The sequence below is a fragment of the Strix aluco genome, chromosome 6 (assembly GCF_031877795.1).
Source record: "Strix aluco isolate bStrAlu1 chromosome 6, bStrAlu1.hap1, whole genome shotgun sequence".
Lineage (NCBI taxonomy): Eukaryota > Metazoa > Chordata > Aves > Strigiformes > Strigidae > Strix > Strix aluco.
Genome location: NC_133936.1, coordinates 8,416,697 through 8,438,524, shown reverse-complemented (window position 1 = coordinate 8,438,524; position 21,828 = coordinate 8,416,697). Strand labels below are relative to the sequence as shown.

The 21,828-nt window shown below is 39.0% G+C and overlaps 1 protein-coding gene across 1 annotated transcript in view; it reads right to left on the bottom strand.

Annotated features, from left to right (window-relative positions):
* Positions 1–21,828, bottom strand: part of TMEM163 (transmembrane protein 163) — a 105,483-nt gene that overhangs the window by 5,860 nt on the left and 77,795 nt on the right. Inside the window, exons 5-6 of the mRNA XM_074828605.1 lie at positions 15,863–15,959; positions 1,300–1,411 (exon numbers count right to left, since the gene is read on the bottom strand). Of these exons, the coding sequence (XP_074684706.1) occupies positions 1,300–1,411; positions 15,863–15,959 (209 nt within the window). The remainder of the gene's footprint in view (positions 1–1,299; positions 1,412–15,862; positions 15,960–21,828) is intronic.

Genomic DNA, 21,828 nt, shown 5'->3' with positions numbered 1-21,828 from the left:
ACTGGTCCGTAGTTCCCAGGTCCCTTTCCAGAATCCTTTTTGCAGGTTAGAAAAAAAAATTTTTTTTTTTTTCAAAATGGCTAGAGTGGCAGAGCTAATAGTAAATAAGATCAATGAACAGGCAGTAGCTTAGTTGTAACCCCCGCACTGCTGTTTTGATTCATTTTTTGCTTATTTTGTATTTAAAATATAAATACTCATGAAGTATTTATTTAAGTGGGATGATATAAAATATAAATACTCATAATATGTGTTATCACACATCACCAAAAAAAATTCTGAGTATGTTTAAGTTACCTAAAATAAAGCAATTGTATGTATCCCTAGAGTAAGGTGAAAATTCAATTTCCTTCAAGTGAAATCTTTAGCTGATTAAAATAATTTATGTACCACAAGCCATGAATCATTAACACCCTACCGTGTATGTTTACAGAGTATTTCAAACTGTCCTGTGCTTGCAGATAAAAACTGGTAGAGATTTGTAGGGCACTGTGAAATCTCTGCCATCGCTGTGGCCTCACTTGTTTGCAGAGTAGATCCCTGTGGCTTTCTGGAGATTCACAAGCCTGAGCCTTGTCAGTAAGAGGTGCACCTCTTTAAACATACCTTTAAGCTCAGCAACAGTCAGGTGTTACACACCCGAGCCCACAGAGCAATGGCAGTGAGGTCTTCTGAGGATACAGAGGGTGAGATTCACCTTGTGCCGAGCTCCGGCGGGGCCAGAGGAGGAAGGCAGTAGGCAGGCAAAGGCTTTGTTTTACACATGCAATGCTCCACCAGCATTACTGAGTGGCAGGAAATGCACTACAGTGGCAAATTATGTCTATAGGGAGTACGTATGAGTGATGGAAGTGATTCCTGCTCAAGGCAGGGAGGCATTTTCTGCAACAGACTTGCTGCAGAGATGAAATTGTTTACCAGGCATAGGCAGTGAGGACAGATGTGACAACCAATGCTATATAAATTGGTGCCATATCCCCACTCTGTAGTGTAACCTCTGACTGACACTCACCTAATTTATTATATGCACTACCTCTAACTCTCTATTATTGCTTACTATCCACACACACATTAACTGTTTGACTTCCACCAGACGCACCCATTTCAGCTGAGGTATCTATAAAAGAGGCTAATGGTACCACAGACTGTTCTACTGTTTGGGGTTTTTCTTCCATTTTCCAGTGACTTTTATTTCCATACTCTTTCACGGTTGCCCTCGTGTGGGGGTCACTAGTATCCTCTGTGTCTACAACATTCCCTGGAAAAGTATAAAAGCAGCAGGATCAACTTCACACTCACCATCGGTTATCAGTGCTCTGCTTGTAAGGACCTTTCCCAGCATGAATTTGATTACTGCCAAGACAGTGCAAAGGATTCCACTTAAAACGGAGACACTATACAGAAAGTCATCCTGAAAGAAAAGATGTCAGACATTAGTATATCTTCTGGTCATGCCCCATATACTAAATGACAAATAGTAGTAGTTATTGTGCAATTATTTGTGCCACTGAAGTACACAACCTGAGAAAAAATTTCCTGAGTTATGACGTTCACAACAGCTGGTGCTTATTTTGCTTATACTGTTGTCTGTAATTGCTTTTGCAAGCATAATTAATGACAGTTCAAAGCAACAAATTTTGAATTGACCCAAACTCCTCAGAATCAGGAGGTTTTATACCTGCAGGGCGGGCTGCAGACTGCCTAGTAATCCAGTGTTTAATGCAATCAGTAATGAAGTCTCTGCATGCAGGATAAAGGCTTGAGAGCAGAATCTCACTTACCAGACCTTTGTTGATTTTTGGTGTGAGAAATAACCATTTAATATTCTTTCTGATTGTTGCTTGCTTTGGTTTTGTTTGGTTTCCTTCTTCTACAGTAAAGGCTGATCCAAGCTACATCCATAAGAGTTTTAATACTGATGTGCAGTCAGGTTTAGCTCTTTCTTAGAAAATAAACTTTCCATGGACTTGCATTTCACAGCTACAAAAATATCCACATTGCTTAATTGGAATGTGTAACACAGGCTCCGTAGGCTCCCTCAACAAAAAGCTGTGTGTCTATGTAGGGCAAATAAGAGTAATTACTGTTTAACACACATTCTTTAAAAGGTCATCTGGAGGCACCTACCTCTTTCTGCTGACTATTCTGTGTTTGGTTGGGGTGGGAGGAAACACTCCTGGGCACTGAAACTCCGGCACTGCAACGAAGTGCCTACAGGGAGACTCCTTCTCCCCGCCGAGGTACATCAGCCCATGGGCTGTGCAGAAAGACCCAAGTGAGCTCTTAGCATGCTTGCCTGCCATCTAACCACAGAGCTTTGAAACAGATTAATTTATTACTCTTAATAGAAGCTTTAATTTCAGGTGTTGCAACATCAGTACAAATAAGGAAATAACAAGTTTTGGGGGGGTTTTTTTGGGTGGGTTTTTTTTTTTTTTTATCTGCAGGTGTAAGTGGGCCAGTGCCATTGGGACCCTGTTACTGATTAAAACACTCTGGCAAAAATCCCCGTTGCTAGTAAACACTGTCATGATGATTCATCATCAGCTCCATCCATTTTCATTATTTTAGCAGCAATTCAAAACCCAAAGAAATCAAAAAATGGTTTTGAAAGCTGTTTAGGAAGATACTGGGAATTAGATTACTGGTATAATGTACTCACATCCCTAAATAAATCATCCAATATATTTTTATGCTATTTTTTATGTCATATAATTTTCCAAAGTCTACTTCATTCAGTCTCAGTCATGAGCTCATTCTCTCTAGTCCTGGTACAATACTGAATATTAAGACAAAATGCACTGAGGAAAAGAGAGTAAAATAGAAGCAGTGAGGACACAGAACTCAAGCATTGGGTAAAGGTACGATAAAAAGCATTTGTAAAATTATTCTAACAAAGCAACTGGAAAATACCCAGGCAATTTTGGAGTGCTAGGGAAGAACTAATTTAATTGCTGTCAGGCTAGCAAAGAAAGTTGTAAGCTTTCAGAAGATCTGAAATGACAACAAGGGTCTAAAAGTCCAGATAAGCTTTGCAAAAAGCACTCAAAATTTGAGTTCCTTGACAATTCATGCCTCTAAATTTTGTGCATCTTTCCCAAAAATGCATATTTAGCATGCTCAAAAACTTAATTTTGATAGCCTGACAAATTCTGATTGGTCTTGAGATTTTAATCTAACCTCATCTAATATTTCATTAGATATTTTACCTAATATTTAATATACAGCATCTGTATAAGACTTCACAATAATCTAAAGCAGAATGATATGCTCCAGCAACCTAGTCACCTCTATCCCAACCTGCCGAGTTAGCAGCCCGAGTGCCATTCCCACTATCATACAGAACGTGAGCTTCCCATAGATGGGCAAGTTTGGTTTTTACTTTAATCATTTGTAACAGTAAGCGTGGCAAACCAACCTGCTTGTGATGTTCTCAAGAGCATGAAGGCCCCTGACTCACTAAATGGTGAGCGAGAGGCGGATGAAAAGAGCAATGCAAAGGGGTGCACCAACCTGACGTGCTCTCAGCTGTGCACAGGCCCCAGCTCTTCACAAGCAACGTGTGTCAGGCAAGTGCTCAATGGAATAATCAGCAGTTCCACACTGTGTTTCTCTTGCATCTCACTTGCCAGTGCTCAATGACTACACGACTTCTCTTCTTTCATCATCACCCCACAGACCCTTCAAAAATATGCTGATGGCTCCCAGGCATCCCTAACTCCTGTCTTTGTCTTCCTCCTCAGCAAAGCACAAGCTTTGCCATTAGCACAGGACTGAATGGTGTACACTCAGGAGAGGTGACAGCATAAATTACTTTGCTATCGAAAGTTATGTTACTGTCAGCCTTGGGCTGACAAAATGCAGTTTTCCTGCACCTATGAAACTCTTGGGGATGGACCTGCAAACAATTACAAATTCACATAGTCTGGAAAAAACTATGAATACCAATACAAGACATTTTGAAAATTATTGATGTAGATGTTCAAAAGTCCAATTATTAATTCAGAATCTTGAAAATGTTATGCTTTATTCCCTGTGCAAGTTTTTATCCTCTGCATGGCACATTATTTTGAGCTGGTTTGTTTTCCTCTTGTCATGGCATGTACCATAGATTTTCGGGGTGAATTCAGGTTTTTTTCCTGGATGTGTCACTAAACTCACAGTATGTGGAAATGCACCTTGCCATTTCTTTCAGCTATACAGCTGTGATCAAAATTAGTCTAGCTGCTTTACTAGAATACAAGAATGACTTACACGTGACACAGATTCTGAATCAACTCATAAAGTGAATTAATGAACAGACTTTTTACAGAGAATTCAGGAACTAGAAAAATCTTCATAAGTTTAGTGGTTTTTTTCATTGAATAACAGAAGACAAGCTCATTTGGTTGCTAATACTAACCTAATAACCACTGATGATGCAGACCTGACAAATCAAAGCTCCTTTGTTATCACAGTGGACACGGAAAGGGAATAAATTAAAAAACCCTGCTCTTAATGTAAACGTCTCAGTAGTTTCGTGCTTTAGACTGTGCCAAACAGCTTTTCAGAAAACGATATTCCTTCTTTCAGCTCTAAACCCTTAAATCTAAATCATATCCCAAATCACTCTCCAGTTGTCTGCAGCTTTTCGCAGCAGCCACGGGGAGGCGGCAGACACCGCAGTAACTCGGTGCACGGTGCATGAAGACAAAACCGAAGAGAAAAAAAAAAAAAATCTTTTAAACTCGCTTTCCTCAGTACTTTGCTACGCTTTCTGGGTGTCCAGGCACCCAAGAGTTTGAAGAAGAGTGAGGCTACTTGCCACTAACGAGAAGGTTTTGCAGGTGTTAAGAGATCAGGCCCACATCCGTGGCAAAGCCCAGCAGCACGGCCAGCCCCTGTGGCACGTTGTCCGAGCAGGTGAAGCGACAACAGGAGAGAAACAGCCCAAAACACTGCCTTGGCACTACTTCACTGCAACGATCAGCAGCTGGAACCAGTTGAGGAGAGAGGCTGCCTGCACTGGTACACTACAAGTCAGGACATGGTGGTAGGAAGCACCTGCTAAGAGGGGTTCAACAAATTACCTGAGGGAGGGCTGCTCTGGGCCAAGCACCTGGGCTGGAGCTGGGGCTGCGGGGGCAGCTGGCCGACGGGACCCACGGTGGACACACGCACTTTGCTGCAGTGCTACGGGCTCCAAAGAGTTAAACACGTCATACTGTGGCTGTGAAATGATTCCCATTAAACTAACTCATCCTTTGGAGAAATGAAGAAAAGAGAAGCCATAATGGAGATCTAAATTAATAAAATAAGCCTGGCCATCTGGCACCATCTCCCTCCGGATCTTCCCGCAGCCCTGCCCTCTCAGTACCTCTTGCCTTCCCATCTGACAGTCATTAAGAGCATGAAGCACATCTAACCAGACTCACTGTACACATCCTTGGTGTTATTTTAATTAAAGCAAGCAGCAAATTGTGACAGATGATAAAAATTTAAATCCTGATCATTTCCATATGATAAAGGCTTCTCAGCATGGTAAATAAAAGCTCTTTCCATTTCCATTTCTTTTCATCATATTCCCTCATTACTACTACACTGTACATGAGACCATAATTAAAGGATGCATATATCTTATTAGATGGCTTAATGTATAAAACAGCACTGTACGTAAAGCAAGGTGCCCATCCTGGACTGCCATATCATTACACAGCACTCCAATAGCTACAATGTCCCTATTTAAAATTTATTTTATGCAAGAATTTATGCTGTGACAGTTTCCCAAAAGAAAGCTTTCCCAGGCTGCTCTTCATTTGGCCCTAGAAAAGGAATAATAGAGGTCAGCAGGCAGCTTTCCTACACTTTATCCAAATACATTGTCCCCACCAGCGCAGCTGAAAAGATGGGTCTTCAAAACGTGACAAGAGTTCTGTCCCCGCTTTCAAGGATTTCACCAAAAGCAGTAGTAAACTTATGGCTTAAGGAAAATTTGTTGATGATGATGATGTGACTTTGATCTCTTTCTGAATCAACTGTAGAGCTAAAAAAAAAAAAGCCACAGGGGATGCTTCAGGGCTTGGCTTATTAGGTGGAGATTTCGGCTGATTTGTGATCCTAATCTTTTCCTAGAATGCATCTCACTAATTCTGACCCTAAAACTTTGCCCTGATTTTGTATATTACTTCTACCAACTCCCCTCCACCCCCTCTCCTTTACAGTCCTGTCACTTCCACTTCTGGGATGTAAACATATTCTCACTTCCCCTGAAGTGTACAGCACTGAGTACCATTCATCAGTATGGGAGGAAGAAGGCATGTTTGGTGTTCCTCCCCAGTGGTCACAACACATAATATTATGATTAAAATCAACATACGATCCTCCTCTCTGGCCCTCCTTGATAGCTCATTCCAGCATGACCTCAAAACAAGCTTCTCCTGCCCTACAACAGCTGCAGGTTTCTTTCCACTCTTCTGCCCTCTTTTTAGCTTCCTCTAGGAACTGGCCAAAGGCTGAACCACATCCTCACTCCTGCAGGAGCTGGGAATTACTGATACCACCTTCTCAGTGAAGCCAGTGTCTCATGGTGTTGTACCTCTTCTCTGCTGAGCCTTGCTCATCTCACCTGAGGAGGTAGGGACATGTTTCTGGAACACTACAGATGTTGCTGACAGAAGTGATGTCATGGCTAGCCCAAACTGAGCTGAGTTTGTGTTGTTAAATATTAATTTTGCCCACCTCAGCAACTCACCATCTGTCTCACAGGTCCTGACAATGACTCTTCTTCAGTCCAGGTGACTGGTCACTGTCCTCCCCAGTGCCCATTAGGGCCTGCTACCACCCTGATCCCCATCTCCACCTCCACATGCTTCCCATTGCCTCCCACTCCTCCATGTCCCTCAGCAGCTCTCGTGTCATCTGCGTCTGGATCACTAAAAGCCACTCTGTGTAGCACGTTACTTAATCAGAAAGGACTGGTTTCCCCTGCCCCTCTCCTCCTGAACGATTCTTTTTATATAGGTAGGAATGGAGATGTTTCTAACACAAACATTTAAAAAACAAACAAAAAAAAAGTCCAAATCTCTATCACACTTTCTCCAAAGTAATAAATAGTTTATGTAATCAGTCTAGAGGGAGCTTCTGGGAAGCCGGAGGGTCTCTCTCACCAGCTAACTTCAAAAGGGACAAGAGTTTTAATTGCACTTCACTGTCAGAAAACAAACTGACAGCCCAGTGTCTGACTCAAGTAGGAGACAGTCTCTTCACATGGAGATATAAAGATCTATTATTAGTACCACAAAAAAAAAAAAACAAAAAACAAAAACCAAAAACCAACCCTTAGGAATGTTTGAACTTGTATACTTGGTGCTAAAGCACTGTGACAAAGCAATTCCACAGTGCAGAACAATTCTTCAAGAAACAGATAACAAAGACAGGGTGTGCTGAATGCCATGATGGGGGCACCAGGGCTGGGAACCAAGGGGCTGTGAACTCCAGACAACTACCTTAGGTGACCTCAGGACTCCTGCAAAGGGTCTGCTTGAAACTCTAAGATCACTCGTGCTTCCCATTTTCATCTACATTTTTTTAGCATCAAACAGCTATAAAACATAATTTAAAATGCTATTTGTCCACCCTTGGAAGTGTCTCTCTAGTGTGACTGTCATTTCTCCAGTTAGCAGGGGATTGCGACCAGCAAGACACTTCACATAACCTACCAAGTGGCTAGCAGTTGCCAGCTTTCATTTCTTATCACTGTGTGGTAAATTCTGAAAACAAGACTTCCCACCAATCACTTGAGCAAAGACTGAAGTGTAGTTGACATGTTTTTCCTAACCCTGGCTTACTAGCTAGTTCACGTATCCACAACATTCTCGCCAACCTTTAAGAAGTACATGTATTTTAGGGTTAAATTAATTGTTTAAGGCCAAACACCAAACCATACATAATAGGGAACAATTATAAAACAGGATTCTAATGTATAATTAATGCATATGGTACTTTGATTTGAAATGGTAAGCAATAATATATATATATATGAGAGATTAGAAATGTACAGGTAAGTATGTATAAGGACATATATTATGTATATATAGACACATGTATTATTTGTTCTAATGCTATTGACCTATCATTCAACTGTTGACATTGTTAAATATATTTATGATGTATTTGTTATAAATGATTAAATTAGTAAATAAATTAGAACTCATAAAGCTACACTGTGCCACCCCTAGCTTCCCATTTCAACTGTAATCAATAATATATGCTAGAATTACACGCAGCCTAATCTTTCAAGTGATTTCATTTATAAAAGCATTGGAGGCGCCACATCAGATATGCTGCGTATCTTCTGTACACAAACTGATTATATTTTTCCTTCTTTGTTCTGCAGGAAATGTCAGAAATATGGCATGATGCTTGCTTACTCTCGCAAAAAAGTGTCCTTTGCCATACTAATGAGGACAAATGCCAAACTGCATTGACATTACATGTGTTATACTATTACCTAGGGAAATGCAAGCAGTAACTGAATAGTAAATGGATATTGATTTACAACCCCAGGTGAAATTAAAACAGTCATTCTCAGTGTGGCTGGGTTGGGTTTTTTTAGCCTTCTTTAATAAACAAGAAAAGTTTTGCAAATTCTTTGTGGCAACAGTCAAAATAAAATACACAATTTACACTTGAATTGTATTTATATCCAAGAATATATAGTAATCGACACAAAGAAGGTAAAGGGGCAAATGAAAAAGGATTTTTATCAGGGACGTGACAAGTATTAACACTAGCAAATGCAAACACAAAACAATGCTTGAAACTTATGCTTAATTTGAGTTTTAAACTCCTTTCCCGATATATTAACAAAACATTAAAAAAAATCACTAAAATTTACACAGAAATCCAAGAATGATGTCATCAACAATATGCAATATCACTATTCCTCCTAATTTGTAATGAAATGTAACCAAATCCTCAGGGTCAGCACTGGCTGTGGATATAGCGCTCTGAAACTTCAATAAAGGAATGATAATTCCTTTTCCTAGTGGGAATTATCTTATTATGGCTAACATAGGTTGGAGAACAAATGCTGCGAGTAACAATAGGGGAAATATTCTGCATCTGATAGCTCAGGGGAAAATACCATAGTAAATCACTTCTGAGCCAACAAGAACTGATTCTATTTTAGGTTCAACACTCAACATTGTAGAAAAAAACCCTTAAATTACATGATCTAAGAAATATTCATTTAAAATTAAGTGGAAGGGTAAATGGAATTAAGGTTTTCTATTCCAAATGTCTAATACTGATTAGATTTGTAAGTCAGGTGTATTGAACAACAGCTAAAATTATCAGAAATCTTAATTCCAAACACCCGAGAAAGAAGAGCAGCTGGCCTACTTCTTCTAACATTTCCAGCAAGTGCATTAGGAACAAAGAAATGAGAAGCAAGGGGAGAGGGAGAAAAAAAAAAGAGAAAGATCTGATCAACGAAAAATATTTCCTTAGGGGTCAAGAATATGAAACTGAAATAACAACTGCAGCATGTCACGCTGAAGCAGACCCTCAAAGAATAAAGATTCACGGTAATATAAGAAATTCACAGCTATATAAAAAAATAGGAGAAGAAATCAGAAAGATGTGGGATTTGTAGCAGTAAGGTTCCCACACATGAATGGCACATATCTCTTCCCTGTAAAAAATATTGTTTTCGTTGGATTTTGTGATCTTTCCATATTTTTTCAAGTTTTCCAGGTGTACAATAGGATGTTCACAGCTACTCCTCATTGCAAACATATGCATAGCATTTGGGTAGGTCCACTGTACAGCACATGCATAGAAAATCTAAGACAGTGTCACTTAAAAATTCTGGGAAGGGCTGGGGGCACTGTAAGGGCTCTATACAGCACACGTACACCTACTTTTTACAGGAAATCTTACTCAAATATCTAAGCATCCTAGTTATATGATAAAAACAGGAGAGAAACAGTAAGATTTCCTTCAAAACCAACATGTTCCAAGAGAAGTGGAAAATGTCATCACATCTCTAAATTCACAAAATAAGAAAGCTTTAATTAAAAATATTTTCAGGCAAATGAGAATGGAGGTCACAGCTTGATAAAGAAAGTGACTTGCACGTATGTGTTGATGCATGCAGAAACTGCATCTACATACACACACCCCCACACAAATTTGCCTCCAAAGGAAAATTAAGCATCTCTGCAAATTCAAGTTAAGGTTACATGACAGACAGATCCTCTCTGGAAGGGACATGAAAGCTTTATTCTCATCATTTACTCCTTGGTCCAAAAATCAGAGACCCATAATACTCTTAGTGAGCATCAGAAAATGTAATATCCAAAGCTTAAAAGATGTGGGAGAAAAAAATCCATTACCCTTCTCACTGCATATATTCAGTATGGGCGGTTTCCAGACTTTTTTACAAATAGCTCCCTTTGGTTGCAATATTTCTCCTACATTTACCTTATCATCAACCCTGTAATTCACGACTTCATGAGTTAATTAATTTAAAAACACAGTAAGCAGTAAAATTCTCTGGATCAGCTGTTGGAAAACATTGCTCTACATCACAAATATTGAAAATGCTAGTACAAGGGATGGTATTTTGAACCCTGAGGATTAATATGTATCTCAATTACTTGAAAAGAAACTTTTCCCCATGATAGTAAGAAGTCTATAGTTAATACAAATACAGAATTATATAGTAAGTGTATAATTAGTTCACTGGCCAACTCTCCTGACACAGAATGTCATTTTTCAGGGCAGGCTTATTTTTATATTATAATTAATATCAAGTACTGTGCACAGGGAAAACCCTAAGTTTACGTAATAATGACAATTTCTGAACTTACTGTTAACTGCAGGAGATGGAATCTACAGTTGAAAGTTCTGTAAAAATATCAATTCAGCGCTCAGTAGTAATTTGCAAAAATGAACATACTGTGTAAATCCCTGGTGACCCCTATACCTTGAATACTGTTGGATTTTCAGACTTCCTCATCTAAAAATGGAGATAAAACTAAAACAAAAGGTATGAAGAAAGTCAGTGATAACCAAAGGTGGTAACTCAGTACAGCCACGGTTGCTGTCACATATAGAAAACACACACACTACCAGGAGTCAAATTCTAGACAAACACTTATCATTAAACTTATCCATATTTTAAACCAATTAATCTACCTAGTCATCCATATCCTGCCTTATAGGCTATTTCAAAGTTAACTACGGCCCTTGGCATATCAAGCAAGGGAACCAAAAGGAGAAATACACTTCTGTGTTTCCTAAGATTTTGAAGCATTCGAAAGCATTACAAAAAATATTCCCTGTGCTGAAAACATGTGTAGTGACATACACTACTTATTATTTATTTTTACTTAACACATAGAAAGAGGTAAAACAAACAAAAAGCAGAAAAGAAAGGCGGAAGCAGTAATAAGAAATACAGGAAGTCAGGAGCTCTAACTGTCCTCTCTTCTATGTCAGTGCAGACCAGGAGTGCTGTCAGTCACAGTGTTCAGCAAAATTACATTCGGCATGGAATAAAAGAGAATTCAACTAGGTGACAGAAAAATGCCTGACTGAGCTAAACCTGAGCTCCTGTCCTGTAAATTAAGTAGCATCTCTCTGCAGTCTAACAAGAAACCGTGGACATTTAAGCCCCTTACAGGATGGGGTAGTCGAGCTGGAAGTGCCATTAATGTGTAAACCTGTCATTCTCCTTTTGGTTCTCCAAATCCTGGTGAGGATCATCAGACCTGTGGCTGAAATCATCATATGAAATTACAACAATACTGACGACTCCTGTTTCTAAATGTCCACATAAGTAAAGGAAAATCTACGTTCAAAACATTTGAAAAAGCATTTCAAATTAATTCTTAGTCATGTGAATTTTATATCCTTTCTTATTGGTAGTATTTTCATGAAAGCAACTCTGAGATCTACTGCAAGGACAACAAAATCTCTACATTAAAGATCTCGTAAATTCTTTCCAAGAAAATCTTTCTTGCTACATGCATATTAAGAACTGACAGACACGTAACTGATGTATCTTATATGCAACAAGAAATACAATGAACTTTATATAATTGATCCAGAATTATTCAGAAGTGACTGACTATGCTTTTAGGATTTTAATCATACCACCTTACAATTAGCAAGCAGATACTTAATTGCTTGCTCTGGTTCATTTCTGAACTTAAACTTGTCCATATCGTACTATTTTCTCCAAAACTTATACAAGTTAAAATGAACCAGAGAAATTATAACCGCTCTCAATTTTCAACACTGCCAAAGTTTACCACAAATTAAGATGTAAATGGAGACTGTATAGTTCTGAGAACGATGCAGCCAGTCATGTTGCTCTGCACTAACATTACATTAATCTTGATCCCCCAAGAACAGTAGAGCAATGCATTCCAAACCATTTTTGTCTTCGGAATTGACAATACTAGCTTTGTGTTCAGCATCTGAACACAGAGAGCAACATTTTCTAGTTGGGTTTTAGACACATTTTCTCCCCTAAAATTGAAGTCACACATCTAAAATTTCACAAGACACTTCGAAAAGTACCCGCATCTTCAATGACCTTTGCTTCAAGAAAGACTAATAAAGACGTAAACTGTACAAAAAGAATCATGCAACTATGACTCACATGTGAAACTTATGTTGACGCATACATCCTCTTAATCTAGTGCAGAGCTCTTCACCCTAGTTTTATACCAGTTTGGGACACCAGTGGAGTTCCACTACCTTTCCTTGGTCTTAATGTTCTGTTCTTGCTCACACCATGAGGATACTTCCCTGGCATCAGAGTAGCACATTAATATGAAATCCCAGTAACACAGAAATCACCATCAGAAAATATTTCAGGTCACTATTTTGATGCAGAGCTGGTTACTTCACTGCTGTGCAAAAAGCCATTAGCAGAAAACACTGTTCTATTATTTTTCCATATATGTCCACACATTATAGCTAACTTACATGGTAAGATATTACATAAATTAGTATCATTGACAATTAGTTCATTGGTGGTCTAAGAAGTAGGAGACAGCACTGTAGATAAAAGAGTAGAGGCAGAAACTTCTCGGCCTTACTGATTTAATTTGAGCAGATTTCCACTCTGCTAAGATGTTAATGATATCGCCTGGGCAGCTGCAGAATAGCTGAGAACATACTCGATCAGCAAAGACCCAAACAACTGGGAAGAATGACTATTTCCGCTGAGACACAGAACAGCTAAGGGAGCATTACGCAAACAGAAAATCAGCATCAGATTCAGGCACAGCTGGAGCAACTGAAAAGGTCTCTATTAAACAACATCCTTTTCCCCAATTATTTTTAATGTAGCAACTCCTAGGTATAATACCTCACTGGCCATGACTTGCAGCAGTAATGCTGTTCTCTCTGTCTCCCCATTTTTCAGTGTTATTCTTAGGCTACACAGAGATATTTCACCTGTCACATAACCCTTACTGAATCAGTTTCCCACAGTGAGATGTACTGAAAGACTTTGAAATGAGAATCCTTGCCATGTCATTTAAGAGACACAGAACAGAAGCACCATCGTTTTTCATCCCTTGTTCTAACCTACTTTCCAGGCAGAATTGCAAGGTATGAAAATCCTTTACGTGTGTACATGAGGCTTTTACCCTGCCACTAGTCAGCCACAGTCCATGTCCTGCCAGATACATCTTTCAAACTGTTGATAGTATTTGAGTGCCTAACTGAGCGAGAACTGTCACAGGAACAAAGTTATTTATTTATCATGATACCGTGTCAAACGTAAGCAGTATCCACCCTAACTTTTACCTACTTGATGCAGTGTTAGCACACCACAGTCTGAATCCAAGGCAGTCTGTGACAAAATGGATCTGCACAGATTATTCTTACAGGATGCCTGAAATGCAATGGGATCTTCTCTTTGGGGATACCTTTCTGTCACTCTGATTTCATATTTCTTTCCTGCTGTAAATGCGTTTCAAAAATTAAACATTAGGAAGTACAACATGTCTACAAGTCATAAATAACTTTGATGCTGCAAATAGGAGACATTTATCCCCACGTAAGAAACACAGCCCTCACCTGTAGACAGTACCTGTAATGACGGAAGAGTGAGATAAGATGACACACCTTTTAAACTTTTTTTCTTACTGCTGGAATTCTTAGGGCATTTGCCCACAGTGAAGTAGACTGAGACATCCAAATTAATCTCATCTACACTACCACAAATTCACCAGATGGGTGTTTTAACTGTTATTGCAGCCTCCCTTCTTACTTTACTTCCGCTTCACAGAGTCAAGACTATGTATTTCATTTTCTCACTATGGAGTCAGAGTGTAGCCAGACACACTGTCTGGGTACAGTCAAGTTAAGAGGCTGTCCTTTAGCTGGCCATCACTGCAGGGTCTCCCCTCACCCTGATCAGGATCTCCTTCAGCCTTACTGGCACAATGGCATCTATGTTCACTACCTAACCTGGTTCTGTCACAGTGTTTTGGTTGAGTTTAAGAACTGACTATTAAAAGTGTTTAAGTTAACCTAGATCATTTTGACAGAACCAGGCTGGTGAACAACTACATGTGTTGTTATGCTGGCAGAGCCAAGGAGGCAGTAAATTATGAAGACTGGAAAAGAGGAAAAGCAAAATGCAACAAGAACATGAATCACCTGCGGTCAAACAACACACCTGGCTGCAATTCAGTAATGCATTAGTTCACGGGTTTTTGCTATGCTAGTCATCTTTGCCCAAATTTTGCTAAACTACTGCTTCTTGGAATTTTCCATAAGAGCACAGGACCCACTAGGTCATCTGCACTGCTAACAGTGGATAACAAGCTGATTTCATTTTGGCTTTTTTTTCCAGCTCTGCCTCCATCTCCTGGTTGAAAGTGAGGAGTTTAGGTTTCTCTCTAGCGATGTGTTGAGAATGGTACTTGGCAGGGTGAAGCCCTGATGCAAAAGTCTGCACGCATTTAGAAATAGACCAAACTCTATGAAGGCTGAATAAAAAAGGTCCAAGTCAGGTTCTATATAAAATAACTGAACTGAAGCCTCATTTTGTTTGAGCACATTAGGAAGAATCTTCTGGGAGTGGAACCATTGTCAAATGGCTCTCCCAGTGAGTAGCTGGTTTGGATGAGTAGAGCTCAGGGAAGTTAATACCCAGTACTGAAAGGAAGCAAGCAGGACAGGACAGAGCAGAGCTGAGAGAAAGGCCACTGGGGAGAGCTGCTCTATAGGCCAGGTAGGGGCTGGCTTTCATAACCAAAAGAAAGCAGAGAGCGGGAAAAAAGCCCTTTGTGATGCTCCATGGTGAGCCAGTCAAAAAGCCAGCTCTTTCACCCAGCATGCTCCCCTCACCTGTTTCATTCCTGCTACTCGTACATGGCTCTGGAATTGGAGGCAAGAGCTGGAAAACAAAAAAATACAATCCAAAAATACATTTTTTCCACATTAAAAATAAAATACTGAAGCCATTGGAGTAGAAAACTGTGGAAACATTCTCCTCATAAAATCCTACTACTTTCATTATGCCCAGAGAGACCTCCTCTCTGTAAGTGAAATCCTGCAGTCCCGTATAAAAGCTTTAAGTGATTATGCTGAGAAAGATTTGGCCCATAAAGGTAACCATGGAGAAGAGATGGGATCAAGCCTATAAAAACCCATAAAGATTAGACTCCATCACATAAGAACAAAATACTGCTTGAAGATAGGACCAGTACGTGCAGCCAGGCAGGAAATGCACCTGCTACAGCTTCACCGAGTTCAACGGGGCTTGTTGAAAGGAGACACTGGCCTTTCTCATTCTCACGGGCAGTGTAGGGAATAAAGAGAACATTTTAAAGAACATGAATCACCTTACCACTTCTGGAAGCACCTTCTTCGCAAGATCGTGGATGGCTTTGATCACAATACATATAGATGACAGGAGGAATATGACACCCAAGATAACACAAGCTCTGGGGGGGGAAAAAAAAAAATGAGAGAAGTAAATGTTAAGAATATATTTGGAGTTGTCAACTCTCCCACTGCTGAAGGATAACACACAACAGAATATTAATAATAAAACATCTTAAGGGGCTAAAGATAGAGACTTGAATTAAAGAAGAGAATGAAAAGAAATGTCCAATTCCTCTCCACTTCTTAAATACTGGATTATATGTGAGAAGACAGGGCAGACCAGATGATGTTTCAGAGTGAGAGAGACAGACATGTCTCTCCTACTCCTGATGACTTATCATAGAGTACTCCAGAGGTCTATTTCTCTTCGCTTGTTTGTTTTGCTAGGATCTCACATTAAAATTAATCAAGGGAACTTCATTCTCTTTACCAAACGAGGACAGACCTTTGGTAAATCTGGTCAGTAACATATCAGAACCTGAAACATCTGTTTCCTCCCCTAATCTCCAAGAAAAAAATATTTTAAGTGCAGATACTAAAAAAAATCAGCAGGTTAGGTGCATCACTTTCTAGGCTGTCCAAGGGTGTCTCAATACCTAGATAAGGATCAGAGTCTGATCAGATTAGGTGCTGTGCAGAATTAGACTCTCTATTCCTGCTCTGCAGAGCTGACCACCCAGTCTTATGAAAAGCAAACAAACAGGTTAATGAAGAGAAGATAAAGTAACAGAGAATAATTAATAGAGAATAATTAAGTTTTGTATAGGACACAGGCACAATGGGGCTTACAAAGCACATAATGCATACCTAGAACTTCTCAGTAAAAGAGAAAACTCTTGCTTTTGATCAAATGTACAGACCAATACTATTCTGAGATGGAGTTCCTCTAGCCATGAAATACAACAGAATGTAAGGCTTTGATTTCCTCTACACAAACAATAATAGCCAGTCTATTACGGTATTGAGATATCCATAACTCCATTTTACTAACAGCTCTTCATATAAAATTCTATTACTATAGATAGGTATACAGTAAGAGAATTTTAATGTTTAAAGCATGAAAGAGTTAAGAAGTGATATCTATATGTACATTTTTTTCTTCAAAATTTGTATTTCCCTTGTAATTCATTATTCAGTACCTATGTTAGCTCAGTTTACAGATGCTATAGTTATTCCAGTAGCACGCTACTATTTTCAACAACTCAGACATCAGGCCATCTGATGGTTGGCACTCATGTAACGTTCACAACAAGCTCAATCTAGAGACTGGAGTTGAACTGGGATTGCTCTGCAGCAGTGGCACAGGTGAGTAGCTGCTCACTTTATTCCCCAACACTAAATCACACTGTGGACAATCCACATAATCCCTCAGACAAGTCCTCAGTAAAGGGGCTGCCCTTCTACAGAGGCGCACAGACAACATGCAGTCTAGCATCCTTCCTAGCAACGGAGTGGTATGCTCGATGACGTACTCGTCTCAGGTAGATAAAACTCTGCCACACCAATTTAAGAGAGATGTTTAACTCCTTTGTAGCAAATTGCAACACAGTCTTCATTCTTGTTAAACTTAACCCGTTGTAAAAAGTAGGCAGAAAAGGCTTGTGACAGTCTGATTACACTAGTCCTTCCCCTAGACTCAAACACAAAAACCTGGCCCATCATCTGAGATAGAGAAAGAAACTCACAGGATGGATTCTCTGCAATCCTGCAGTGAGAGGGGATCATTAAATGGTAATACGGATGGGAGGAAAGTTCATCTGCCCAAAAAAAGGAGTGAAACTGAAAATTAGAGGGCTTTCCATTTTCTATTGCACATTTGCAAGCAGATCCCCATTCTGCAATAGATTATTTTCAGAGATTTGCAGTTTCACTCTGAATGGATCATCACGGAGAGATCTGTTCAGAGTCTCTTGACCTACTTTTGTCAAATTCAAAACTTTTCAGTACCACCTTTATGTATAACTTCTGTACTATTTAGCACTACCATAACCTAAGAAGCTTATACTGCACAATCCTTCACAACAGATTCTGTTGTAATTATTTTATTTTTTTGGATGAGGTACAGAAACATATACTAAAAGTTTGCTCATTTACCTGGGACAAATGCAGGCATTAGGTAACTTGAACACAGAACTAGTCCACAAAAGTTGGCTGACTTGCCTAAGGCCATTTGCTGAGCCAGTGACAGGTTGACATAAGATACATATGCTTCATGTAAGAGTATGCTGACATTTCATCTGAAAGCAACACTGAAAGAAAAGCTTTTCTATCATTCCCACCAGGCTTAAACCAACACAGCCACAAATCTGTGAGTTGGGAACAACAGATTAAACTTCCTTGTGCCGATATGTATTGTTGCACACCAAGAGTATGGGAAGGAGAAGACCACGAAGCATCATCACATTCCCTCAGCATACCTCCTATTCCCTGCACACATCTTCTGAGGAAGACAAGCAAACATTCCCTAAGGCCCTGACAGGAGCCTTGCACAAGTCTACTGTGTCCAGGGAACCAGAACTTGCCCTGACCACTGGCTGGATGCAGTTCTCACATATGTTGGAGAGTTTGGGCTTCTCTCTGTAAACTCTCTAACCACTCAAGCCTAACAGCAAATATTCTGCATCTTTGCCTATGCCAGCAGATAAGTAAGGACTTCAGCAAGCTTGAGCTGCTTCTCTTATTCCCCAGATAAGTTTTACTGTGTCAAAAGAATTCCCATGCACCTACTTAACCAGAAACAGCTAAAAATAGAAAGAAAAAAGGAAGATGTTCATAACAGTGACAAGGGTATTAATAGCACACAGAAATGCAGTCTGAGATTTGAATCAGCATTCAGTCATCATATTTAGTAAGCCTAGCTTCTCCTTTATATGCTGCCTTTTGGAATCCACAGCCATGCAAAATTCATGAGTAATGGCATAGTACTTTAAGTGCAACATGTTTCTTGTCTTTCTGAGTGTATCAATTTATCTGCAAAACCACTAGAACAAAATACTGCATAGTGTCTTCTTTCAATCTCATTTCCCAGAAAAATAATTTCTATCTAGACTGCAAATCATGCAAAATTCGACTACAAATGTACAAAATACGTAACCTCCAAAAACTGAGCTGAAATTTTAACTGTAGTACATAATAAACAAATTGTAATTGGTTATTGTAAGCTTGCTTTATTTTCAAGCCATTAGACAGTGAAAACTTTAATACAAGCCTGCTAACTTCCATCTGCTAACAATTATTCAACTGCTTTGTAACTAAATAGTGTTTCCACGAAGTGCACACAAAGGGCATTAGTGCCAAGGTTGTTGGCAAATGCAATTTCATTAATAACATTCAATTAAATTAGATGAGCCAACTGCTATTTCTAAACAGGTTCACATCAACTCAGAAGTACCCATAAAAATTAATGAGATGAGTTATACAGAAGTGAGGTTTGACTGAAAACCTGGTGAAGATTTTACAGATACTCCTGGCTTGAATCACCATAGTGTAATAGATGCTTCTCAATCTCCAGGTCCCCCATGATCACTGTCAGCAATTCAGACACTCTGGAGTAACTAGTGGTCCACCTAATGCCCTCATATTCCAGAATATTGGTATCTTCTTGCTAAGACATGAGGGTACTCTCTGTCCAGCAACACTCATGATGAACACCAGTACTGCTTGCTTACACCTCCAGCAGCCATTGGAGATCATATACTTATTTTAAAGCCATTTCTATGTGAGTTAGTATAAGAGCTTCCCACTAAATATTTACTACATCATTAGAGATATAACTGATCTATAACACAAAATAATTGATCACTACATGTTTGACAGGCAACAGAAAAGATCTAATGAAGAATGCATGAATCTGAAAATTCCCTCAGTTCCATGTAATATATGGTTTCTAGAAAGAAAGACTAACAGAGACAATTTAGTTAAAACATTTTGAAACATAATGAAAAAGCATGATTTGATTTTCAGAAACAATAAGCTTTCTGGAATCTTTCAGAATGCAGTATAGTTTAAAGAGTAATAGACTAATTCAGAAAGGACAAGGTGAGGACATCTCTCTGATATCCAGGCAGTAAACAACTTTTAGGTCAACTATAGCTCAAACCTCCAAAGGTTTTTTTCCTAGAGCAATGGCACTTGGAAGAGTAATTAAAACTATATCATTGAGTTATCAGTAAAGAGAACATAATATTATGATTTTAACAGTGAAATCATCAAGTCGTCTTTAGTTTGCTGTAGGTCTTGGTAGCAGATCATGATATGCCAAAGATACTTCCTGATGTGCTTTTGATGCAGTATTTCTATTTGAAAATCCAGAAGATAATATAAAGTATAATTCATTGTATTAAAATATGAAATCATCCATTTTGTCAACTTTTCAATATAACTTTGTCACAGATGGAACATACCGTTAAATCAGTTGTACTGCAGCCTCAGGCATTGAGAGTGAAATTATTTGGACTTTGAAAATTGCCAAAGACTTTATACAGCGTTTGAGCATCAGTTACTGCTAGCTCACTTCTAGTGGAATTCAGAAACATGATTATGTCTAAATTCTGAAAACTAAACTCATGTCTCCAATTTAAAGCTTGGTTCTGGGTGTGCTACAAACTGACAATTTCCAAAAGACATTCTTCTGAAAGCAGTACTATAGCCTATATACAACCCATTTACATTTATACAACCCTATAAATACCATTTTGCATTACACTGGTCCTGGATATTTGCACTCACACCCATCAAAATAGGATCAGTGTATTCATGACATACAGTTGCTATACATCCACTATATTACATGACATACATCTGCCACCTCATCTTTTCTGTAACACATTCCCTGTACAGAGTTCTAATATAAGAATTCTACATTTTGATGACAAATTCTCACAACTCATAAGGAAACCAGAAGAGGAAATCTATCACTGTAAGCACCTGGTAGTCTTTCCCTTAATCAAAAATTTGTTACTTTGCACAAGTTAATGGCTTTTAAGCAAGTACTGAGCTTCAGATGGTTCCATCTCCACAAACTATCAATTTTCAAGCTGCTATTAGTAAGTTACCAGTTTTTTCCCTCTTTTTATCACAAAAATTAATTTCCCTATGAGAAAAAAATCCAACTATTCAATTCATTTGCATCTAGCAGACACAGCAAAACAGCCTTCTAATTTAGAGATTTATCCTTAATTCTGTCCTACATTTGTAGTTATTTGTTACAATTCCCTACGGGTAGTGATAAGACTAAAGTTTTGTAATATTTCCACCACAGAACTAAAGACTAATCTCACCCAGATATCTGTGGTGATTAATCTTCAATGTAATAAAGCAATTTTACCTTTAGTATGTCTCTTGCCACACTGACTGCTCTGTACATGAGTTGACCCATTCCAGCCAAAGGGACTGCTCTTCCATGTAAGTGGTAGTCAGCCTAAAGACTGCAGATTTAGACTCTCAGATACCTGTTTTGTAACATTTTGTAAAAAATAAATAGATAAAGTGACAAATACACCCCTAGTGACAAGCTCTGCTATATACTACCTCAAAAGGATCTGGGGTAAGCTACACAAGGGTGACTGATAACAGAGTTTTCCTCATATCAGTTGACTGCTATAAAATAGCCACTGCAAGAGGCTTCTCTTCTTAATTATCATCCTGCTGTCTTTCTGGCAAATGGAATACAGTGACACAGTACCAACAAGGGTTTGTAATGAAGCTCTTGGTAATTACACCCCTCAAGTCAGTCTGCTCCTCTCTTATGCAGCAAAGCTGGTGCAACAGAATTAAGGATTCAGAAAATATTAGCGATGCAGATGAATACAATCTGCAAAAATGTGTTACCCTGCTCTTGGCAGCTCACAGAGACAGTTGTTTTGGGGCAGTGGAGAGGGAAGGGGGTCTCATGTACTTGGTAGTATGTCTGCTGCATCCTGGAACCTA